This window comes from Myotis brandtii, unplaced genomic scaffold (assembly GCF_000412655.1).
Source record: "Myotis brandtii unplaced genomic scaffold, ASM41265v1 scaffold225, whole genome shotgun sequence".
NCBI classification, from domain to species: domain Eukaryota; kingdom Metazoa; phylum Chordata; class Mammalia; order Chiroptera; family Vespertilionidae; genus Myotis; species Myotis brandtii.
This window is the reverse complement of record NW_005358435.1, coordinates 3,045,202-3,055,389: the sequence shown is the minus strand read 5'-3', so window position 1 is coordinate 3,055,389 and position 10,188 is coordinate 3,045,202. Positions and strand designations below refer to the sequence as shown.

Sequence of the window (10,188 nt, the reverse complement as noted above, 5' to 3'; positions counted from 1 at the left end):
CTTTCCTCAGCTGGCTCCATATCCTCCTCTAGATCTCAGCTCAAATGTCACCTGTCAGACAGGCCATCCCAGACCACACTGCCAAACAGCCCCACTCTGCTTTCTCTATGCTGTTTGATTTTCTTTACAAATCAACATCTGAATGCCCATGTGCATTTATTTATGTTTATTGTCCCTCTACCCAGGAGGTCATCTCCACTAGGGTAAGTCCTTTTCTGTTTATGTTCACTGCTGTGCCCCAGGGTCCAGGTCAGAGCCTGGCACACACTAGATGCCAATAAACATTTGCTGAAGGAATTCGCTAACAGGGATCAGCCTTAATACTCTATCATCATGATCTCCTGCAAGAGGACCATTCCTGACCAAATCATGGATCCCCTCCAAGTGTTTGAAGTGGATATCAACATTAATTCACTGTCTTAGGTGACAAAGCCCCCATCCTGACCCCAGAGTTGGGGGGTGGGGAGGGGAGCTAGGAAGAGGCTAGGGGTGGGGCCTTACCCTCCAAACTTCTTACACCCCTCCCCCAGCCAACCAGGAAACAGGAGGCAGCCCAGGTTAAGTAGACTCTTGCTGCTTTGTTATAAATATATTATGTACATCCAAAACATGACATTAAAATATCACTCCGTGTTACAGAAAAGATATTAAGGCTTTCTATTATTTACATTAAACAAGCAAGCACCTTTAAAAAAAAAAAAAAGCCCACTCTTCCTTCTCTGACATCCCCCTGGCCAGAGGGGATATGTGTCCCCTTCCAAATGATCACACCCATCATAGGGGCTGTGCCCTCTGAAGTCGTCCTTCTTTCATGTAGAAACATCAGCTCTGGCTGGAATCACGTGGGCAGATGGGGGAGGGGCGGAGAAGGTCCAGACTTGGGCAGGGGATTCTGGCTTCTTCTGGCCACCTGCCCTCAGACCCTTGCTGTACTTTGCTATCCTTAAATAGACAGGCTGGGCTGGGGCTGTCCCCCAAGGCCTTTAGGGTCAGTTTGCAGGGCAATGCTCCAGGGACACTTAGGTGAGCCTAGGGGCTCCTAGACCACTGGGAGAAGACAAGGAGGGACAGACAAGAGGATTAGTGGCCTTAACACCAGCCACACGGAAGGGCTGCCCAGTGGGGCTGGGGGAGGTCAGAGTGTGGGGAGTGGGTGAACTTCCCCTCTACCCAAAGGGCTCCTTTTTCTGCAGTCAGGCTTGGCAGACAGAGCAGCTCAGGTAACTAAGGAGGGGGCCGAGGAAAGGAAACGGAAAAAAAAAGGGAAATGAAAAATCAGTGGCTCAAGTATTGTGTGTCACAAAGGGTGGGCTGGGGGTGCCCAGGCCCAGCTCAGGAGGCGTCCTCTCCACATGGAGGGGCCAGCACGAGGAAGGCTGGAATTTGGCAGATGGCTTCGGTTTGGGGAGGCCAAGGAAGGTTGGCAATGAGGTGGCAGGCTGGAGGAGTTATTTGATCTTCTGGGCCCATTTCATGTCATCTGCCCGAGGCTTCTCGCCCGTCAGGCCCTGGATAAGGTCCTCTAGGCGTCTCCAGAAACCCATCTTCTCCAGAGGGTAGTTGAGCCAACCTGCAGTGGAAACAGGGCACCAAGGGGTTGAATGGGAGAGGAGCGGTTGAGGGAATAGAGGGAGAGCTGGTCCTACCTGAGGCAGGAGCAATAGGGAGTGGGTTGGCAGACGGGAGGGGACAAGGACTGATCAAGGAATCTAGGAACAGGGGCCTCCCACCAATGGGCTCAGGGACTGCTCAGACATGCCCTCATACCCTCATTCATTCACTTTCTTATTGAGCACTTACTGTATGCTAAGCATAGTGGCAGCATCTCTTATCACTTGGCTCAAATGCCACCTCTCCCAGGAAGCCTTCCCTGATCACCACTTAAACCACACTCCAGGCCTGTGATGCCCCTCTCTTTTCTTTATAGCCTTCCTGATAATGTAACTAATCTCATTAATTCAGCACTTCCATGTTATTTTGTTGAGTTTTCTCCCCAACCCTCAACTAGAATGTCAGCTCTGAACAGCAGAACCTCATGTTTTTTCACTGCTCATCCCCAGTGCCAAGATGCCCCATGGTATCTAGCACATAGTAGGTGCTCAGTTCATATTTCTCACAATTTTATTTCATATCTGCATTACAATCTCCCAACCAAACAAGGTAGATACTATTATCAGTCCCTTTTTCCACATGAGAAAATGAAAACTTAGAGGGGAGTTTTCCAATTAGTAGCAGGCCAAACCAAGATTGATCCCAGGCCCGGCTAAGCAGTTCACTGAACTCCTAAATGGCCTAAATTCTATCCCCTCCACCTTCTCTCAAAGAGCATGACTTGCAAAACAAACTTTTTTTTTTTTGTGGCTCTCAGTTCTGCCTCCAGAAAAACAAAACAATCCCTCTCCCAAGCCCCAGTAGCTTATTGAGTACCTACTATGTGCCAAGCACTTTGCATCTGCCATCTTGCCGTTCACACCCAGAAAAAGCTGGTATGTGAAGGAAGTGCCTGCAGACCCATTTTGTGGATGAAAAACACCACATCCGGGGAGGCTTGAGTCCTCTACAGGCACACATGGAGGAGATGATAGGTGAACCTAACTTGGTCTGACTTGATAGCACCTTATATACTTAACCTTGGAAGAAACCCAACTCGTCCTAGAAAACATGCTCTCCTGATTCACCTCACCTCTCTGGTGGCAACTGGCCCATTACCAATGGCATATGTGCCTCCTTTCTGTTCCTCAGCCACTCTAGGCATCTTCCTGCCTCAGGACATTTGTACTTGCTATTCCCTTTGCTTGGATTGGTCCTTCCTTATTTATCTGCAAGTATTTGCACTCCTACCACATTCCAGCTTTCTGATCTCCTTACATGAACAGCCACTCCCCTCTCCCCCACACCCCATGTCTCTCTGCCCTTCACCCTGCTGTGTTTTCCTCCATAGCATTTCTCAGACCTGGACTTTGTCCTCTCTCCTGTCATTCTTCCTCTTATCCCCACACCCCATGTCTCTCTGCCCTTCACCCTGCTGTTTTCCTCCCTCGCATTTCTCAGACCTGGACTTCGTCCTCTCTCCTGTCATTCTTCCTCTCACAAGCCCTCCACTCCAGCCACAATAGCCTCCTTGCAGCTCCTCAAACAAAAGCGCATGCTCCTGCCTCGGGGCCTTTGCACCACTGTTCCTGCAACCGGCAGTGCTCTTCTTTCAGATCTGCATGACTTTCTCCCTCAGTTTCAATGTCACGTTCTCAGTGAGGGCTTCCCGGACCACCCCACTTAAAGGGAAAATTTCCCCATTTCCTTTCACCCCTGCTTTATTTTCCTCCATAGCAGTTAGCACTATCAGATATAGGGCTTGTTTATTGTCTGGAATATCCTCTATTAGAATGTAAACGCCTTGACGACAGGATTTTTGCCAGTTTTGTTCAGTGCTGTGTCCTAAGCCCAGAGCAGAGCAGTGCCTGGCATATAGTAGGTGCTTAATAAATATTTGTTCCATGAGGTGGGGTTGGGGAAGTTCTGTCTTGTTTATGGCTGTGTCCTTAGCACCTAGAAGAGTGCCTGGCATATAGTAGGTGCTCAATAAATGTGTTCTGAGAGAATGTTCCCACAGGGCAAGGACTGCATGACCTTCCACTGTGACCTGTGCCCTCCTGACCCTGAGGATGGAGTTGTAGCTGGAGGGGGGGGTGTCCTGTTCTATGCCGCCTTCTAGCCGCACCTGTGGTGATGCAGAAGTAGGTCTCGTGGGGTGAGACGTGGTGGATTCGATGGTGTTTACGTGGCAGGATGACATGCCAGTCCTGCAGGAGGATGACCCAGCGTGGCAGCCCAAAGTACGTGTGCGACCACTTGTGAATCTGGTTGGTGAAGGTGCCAAAGATGATCAGGCAGAAGACGAAGCATTTCCAGGGGTACAGCTGCTCCAGGGCTTCTGCAGGGTGGGGAGAGGGTGGGTACCCATAAGGCCCACATAATTGTCACATGGGGTTGGGGGCCGACCACCAGCTCCGGGCAGCTCCCATCCCAGGGTAGCACCCAGACCTCCCTGCAGCCTCCCATGTGGCCCCAGCGGCAAGCTCAGACTCCCCTTTGCTCAGTGGGCAGATAATGAATAAGCATAAATAACAATAATGTGGCCTCTGGAGTCGCAGCACTGGGCTCAGATCGCTGCTATGACATTTCTTGGCTGTATGAACCTGGGTCAGTGACCCTGGCTCTGTGAGTCTTAACTTCCTCATCAATAAAATGGGAATAAGTTGCCCAGCCGGTGTGGTTCCGTGGTTGAGTGTCGACCTATGAACCAGGAGGTCATGGTTGGAATCCCGGTCAGGGCACATGCCCGGGTTTTGGTCTCAATCCCCAGTAGGGGATGTGCAGGAGGCAGCCAATCAATGATTCTCTCTCATCATTGATGTTTCTCTCTCTCTCCCTCTTCCTTCCTCTCTGAAATCAACCACAATATACTTTAAAAAAAGGAAATAAGTCTTTGTCCAGGTTCCCTAGAAGCACAGCCTGAGAAAGATTTGGGGGCTTTGTGATTTATTGGGGAGTGGGGGAGTGAGGGGAATCCTCTCTTCTGGAAGAACATCTGAGGGAACGAGGGAAGCAGGACAGGAGAAGAGCTAAGTAAAGATTGGGTGGGGGGAGTCTTGCCTCAGCCGATCCTGAGGGGAACTCTGGAGTGTTAATGGCTCCATAGAGTCGGTCCCATTCAGAAATGAGGGGGCTGGTCTTCTGTAGGTGTTTCCTGTCACTGGCTTTAGGCTTATCCTCAGGGGAGAGGTGGGACCTGCCCTAGCCATTCTCAGAAGGGGCAGCTGGGAGTTGTTAACAGCCCCCCCTCACAGTAGCAGTGAGGGACGGTTCCACCCCTTGGGAAAAGGGTGTGGGAGGGGCACCACAGCACCTACTACCACAGATACTCATCACATCTACCCACAGGGAGGTTGCTCTGAGGATCAGTGAGGTGTCAAATTGTTAAAACAAGACCTGGAAAAGGAAGGACGTTTCCCCACCTGACAGTAAGGCTCAGAGAGATGAAGTGACTTATTCTGGGACAAGTTCCCTCCCTAAAATAGGTAGGGCAGAGATCTGAATGCAGGACTGTCAGAGTTCACAGCTGATACTCTTTCTACTAAGCCAGGGCAGCAAAACCAGCTCTTAGGCAGGTCATACAAATACGCAAGGGGGTGGGGGGTGTAGGACAGCAGGGAGTAGTGGGGACTGTGGCAAATTGGGGAGAGTGCATTCCTGTCTAAAGGTGGCAGCTGCACTTCGCTCCAGCCCAGTGAAGAAGACAAGTGGAACAAGGGCCCAGGGTGGCCAGATCGGAATGTTTAAGAGAAGCTGGAAACACAGGCCTTTATGTCAAATATCCCAATTTTACATGAAGGTAACAACATGTTTTATAACACTGTGAGGGCCCAAACACACACACAAGCCGCAGGAGGCTCATGGACACATGAGTGTTTGTCTCCGTGGCCCCCTGGAGGCCCACCACCAGCTGGCACGCTCACCAGGGCTCTGGGTGTGGAACTGGTAGGCCATGTTCAGCAAGGGCAGCAGTGTCACCAGGCAGTTGTCCCCATTGGTCTCGATGAAGTCATGACGTGTGATGGCTGTTGGGTCGATGTGATGCTCCCGGAACGGCCGGATGAAAGCCTGGGGTGGGGTAGGGAGGCGGGAGTGGGGACAGATCCAGCCAGTCTGTCTATGCTGGCCAGCCACTCCCATAGTCTCCAACACACACATAATTTGAGCTCACCTCCTTGGCTCTGGGATGCCAGAACATTCCACCATGCCACTGATGCCACAGACCCCGCCCAGCCTTCACAGTCTAGTTCTAGCAGAAGACAGGTCGAAATGACCTGGCAGGGACCTCGGGCGTGAGGCTCCCCTCTGGGCCTGCCTCCCCACCTGGGCTATGAGACAAGCTCCACCCTCTTCCCCACCCCAAGACAGGGAAACAGAGGCTCCGACAGGAAAGGGAACTCACCCAACGTCAGAGAGCCCGACCTCCTTCCAGAGGAGACGGGCTGGGGCTGGGTCAATATACGCACCTTCCCCACAATGGGCAGCTCCACGGAACCCCAAGTGTCGGCTCCCCAGTGCACCAGGCCAGACAAGAAGTCAGCAATGAGAGCCCCTGCAACTGTGGACAAGACCAGAGTGAGAATGGCGAGGGGGACGGGGGCACACAGGGACATCTCGCCATCTGCCCACTCCAAACCAGGGAGCCCAGCATTCACTCACTGGCTTGCTCGCTCATTCACTCATTTGTTAGGGGAGAGGCCGTCCCTTCCCTACTTGGGAGCTCTCTTTCCTGTGAATGGAGCCTCAGTCTGGTTCTGGCCCTTTCCTTGTTCTGCCTCAGGGGAGATGTGGGGACTGGAGAGAATACACTGGGCATGCTCAGATCAGCCTAACCTTTCCCTGGGAGGAGCTGACCCTCAGGTGCCCCGCACAGGGAAGCCCGCTCTGTTACAGTGCTGCTGGTGACCGGATGGAAATGTCCTTCTGGGGTCTGGTGTCAGGAAGGACTTCACTGGCTTATTTTGGTTGGTGTAATAATCTCCAGGGGGATATATCTGTAACACTCAACAATGAAACAAAAAGAGAAGTACATGAGGTGCCGATGGACACCACAGTCCCCAATCCTACCTAGCTTTTATCAACAATACACGTGGTAATTTGGCATCCAGCAGCCTTTTCCTTATCTTTGTTCTCAATTGGTTCAGAACTGGAGTGGGTCCCCTAAGAGACCCCAATACCACTCACTCACTTGAGGGTTTAGTACAGGGGTGGGCAATCCCTGGCACGCGTGCCAAACATGACGCCAGTAACTTTTGCTGCCACGCGAAACCCTATCTTATAATCTTCCATTTACAATGTTTGTTTGTTTTTTTTAAAAAATATATTTTATTGATTTTTTACAGAGAAGAAGGGAGAGGGCTAGAGAGTCAGAAACATCGATGAGAGAGATCGATCAGCTGCCTCCTACACGCCCCCCACTGGGGATGTGCCCGCAATTAAGGTACATGCCCTTGACCGGAATCAAATCTGGGACCCTTGAGCCCGCAGGCCGACGCTCTATCCACTGAGCCAAACCGGTTCGGCTACAATGTTTTTCTTAATATCGACTTTTTTATTTTTCAGATAAATTCAGTGTAGGTGCATCTTAGATAAGTAAATAATTTTACATAACAAGTTATCTTAAAGACCATAGACATGGATTGACCAGAGAGGGGAAGAGCAATTTCTATGCCTCTGCCTTAACTCTCCCTGCCTTCCTAGATCCGACCAGTGTTTTGGTTTCATCCACATATGCTTGTGAATCTTTGTTCTCAGTGATGAATTTTGTTAAGTCTCATACTAGGAGGAGCCTGACGGATGAAAATAGTAGCTCGTGCATATCTCTGAAGATCATGAAATATAAACCTGATGTAAAATCTCTGTCATCAGTGATGCAGCAGCAACAGTCCCACTGATAATATCACATGGAGTCATAAAGTCTTCTATTGGACTATCAGTGTACATGTATACATTAAAAAATAAATGTATTTTTCGTCATCATATACTGTGTTTTTGTCGCTTGAATGAATTTTATTATTTCTTCAAGGTTCTTCACATATGTACACCTTAAGAGATATCAAGTAGGTGTAACATGTTCTCAAAAAATTAGGGTTGGCACGCAGAAGAATTTTGAGTCAGAGATTTTGCTGGTTTTGGCACGCACTCACAAAAAGGTTGCCCACCCCTGGTTTAGTATGATACAGAGGTTAAGAGCTGTGAGATCTGTACTCAAATTCCAGCTGTCGCTCACTAGCTGTGTGATACTGGGCATGTTCCTTAACCTCTCTGTGCCCCAATTTCTTGAAGATAGATGGGAATGATGATGATTTAAAAAAAGAGGAACTACCACTTATAGCACTTTCTCAGTGTCAGACACAAGTGCTTTACATTCTTGATTTCAATAAATTCTCATAATCTGTTAGAAGTTGGTACCATTTTTATTTTTAGTTTATAGAGATGGGAACTGAGGTTTGGAGAACAGAAGTTACTAGAACGATGTAGCATAGATGGCAAGTGGCAGAGCTGGGTTCTTAACCAGCCTTGAGGATCAAATCTAACACAGCAGGATGAACCATCACCATTGTACACCTGGGGAAACTGAGGCAGAGAGGTGACCACCTGTCCAGGTAACACCCCAGTGCCAGTCCCATCACACTCCCCTCTCACTGCATCTCGGTCCTCTTGGTGTGTTCCCTTTCCCTTGACACTCTTACATGTCTTGGGTCTTCACATTTGCTTTCCCCTCTGCCTGGGACATTCTTTCCCAAGATGTAACACAGTTCACTCTTCACTTCCTTCAGTTCTTCACTCAAAGTCCTCCGAGGACATCGGATCTAAAATTGTACCTGCTCTTGCCCAGCGGACATGGCTCAGTGGTTGAGCGTCGATCACTGAACCAGGAGGTCATGATTTGATTCCTGGTCAGGGCACATGCCTGGGTTGTGGGCTCGATCTCCAGTGTGTGGTGTGCATGAGGCAGCCGATCAATGATTCTATCTCATCATTGATGTTTCTATCTTTCTCTCTCTTCCCCTTCCTCTCTGAAATCAATAAACATGTTAAAAAATAACTAATAAAATAAAATTGTATCCGTTCTCACCTTCCAGCATTTCCTATCTCCTGTCTCCTTTTGTCCAAGCGCCTGTCACCTTGGACTTCATTTTTCTCATTACTGTGTCCCTCACAAGGATGTCAGCCCACAAGGTCAGGGATTTTAGGCTTTTGTCTATGGCTATATCCTGGTTCCTGGCATTTATCAGGGGTTCCTTACATACTCACTGAATTAATTAATCAATGTAAACACGAAGTACAGTACCTGGCACACAGTAACCCCTCCATACCTATTCTTATCAATGCTGTTGTTATTCGGTCATTTAGTCTGTAAGCAACATTCTGAGACCCTGTACTGTGCACCAAGCTCTGGAACCAGAGACGCACCAGATATTGAGCTCACTGTGCCTGTGGCAGAGACACAGGCAGGAAAAGCTATAAAACATGGCAGGGAATGAATGCAGTTCTCAGTGATTGTCAGGTAGTCCACTGGGTCCTGTGACTTCAGGCACACCCTTTCCCTCCCCCTCCCCACACTCAGTTTCTCTGGTGAACTTGTTCAAGGCCCAGCAAGGCCATTTAAGGGTTCTTTGAGTTCTGCTAGAGCCCCTGGCCCCTTGGTGACAAGAGACCAGGTCACCGGGCCACTGTGGAGGCTGCAGAAAAGTCCCCGGAACGGGGGTCATGAATGAGGGGGCAAGAGTGGGCATGCAAGTCACTGTGGCCTGCAAGTATCTGGACCCAAGTTAAAGGGTAGCCGTGAATGAAGACTTTCCAGAGGGCTGGAGCCTCCACCCCATGGATATCAAACATGGGACAGACAGTGGGGGAAGGGAGACACAGCTCTATGGAGCCACCTGCGAGTTCTTGGTGACAAGGCCAGGCGGGCAGGTCGGGACAAGCACTACCTCCTGGAATGCGGAAGCTGAAAGATAAGCCATAGGGTGACACAGGTGGCTGGGCTGGGGAGGGCCAGGGCTCAGCAGGGCCCTCTGGGCCTGTATACTCAGGGCCCCACCCAGGGCTGGGCCGTCTGGCTTCTCAATGACAATGCCGGGAGGGTGGGCCTGGGCAAGAGTCAGGGAGGCCAGGGAGACAGGAGACAGGGCTCTGCACTTGCTGTTTTCTTGGCCGGCACCCCTCCCCTCCCTAAAGATCCCCGAGTGGCTGGCTCCTCCTCAATCTTCCAGGTCAGGGCAAACATCACCCAACCCGCCTGGTGAAAGCCAGCCTCTCGGCAGGTGCTCCTGGTCACGTCTCTGTGTCATTTACTATCCCCTCTTCTTGGATAAGGAAAGGGGCTCTGAGAAGTCCCCCCGACCCTGGAGTCCCATGACATGGAAGTGGTAGCCAGGGCATGGGAAGAGGCAGGTCTACCTGCCTCTAAAATCAGCACCCTTTCATGCCCTTAAACTGCACCTCAGTAAGTCCAGGGGCATTAATAGAGCTCCTACAGGATGCTCTATACCAGCGGTTCTCAACCTGTGGGTCGCGACCCCTTTGGGATCGAACGACCCTTTCACAGGGGTCGCCTAAGACCATTAGAAAACACATATATAATTACAT

The 10,188-nt window shown here is 50.2% G+C and overlaps 1 protein-coding gene across 1 annotated transcript in view; it reads right to left on the bottom strand.

Moving 5' to 3' along the window:
- Positions 1-570: 570 nt before the first annotated feature.
- Positions 571-10,188, bottom strand: part of TMEM189 (transmembrane protein 189) — a 20,901-nt gene continuing 11,283 nt past the window's right edge. Inside the window, exons 3-6 of the mRNA XM_014539656.1 lie at positions 6,060-6,151; positions 5,517-5,661; positions 3,719-3,931; positions 571-1,570 (exon numbers count right to left, since the gene is read on the bottom strand). Coding sequence (XP_014395142.1) covers positions 1,449-1,570; positions 3,719-3,931; positions 5,517-5,661; positions 6,060-6,151 — 572 coding nt within the window. The 3' untranslated portion in view covers positions 571-1,448. The remainder of the gene's footprint in view (positions 1,571-3,718; positions 3,932-5,516; positions 5,662-6,059; positions 6,152-10,188) is intronic.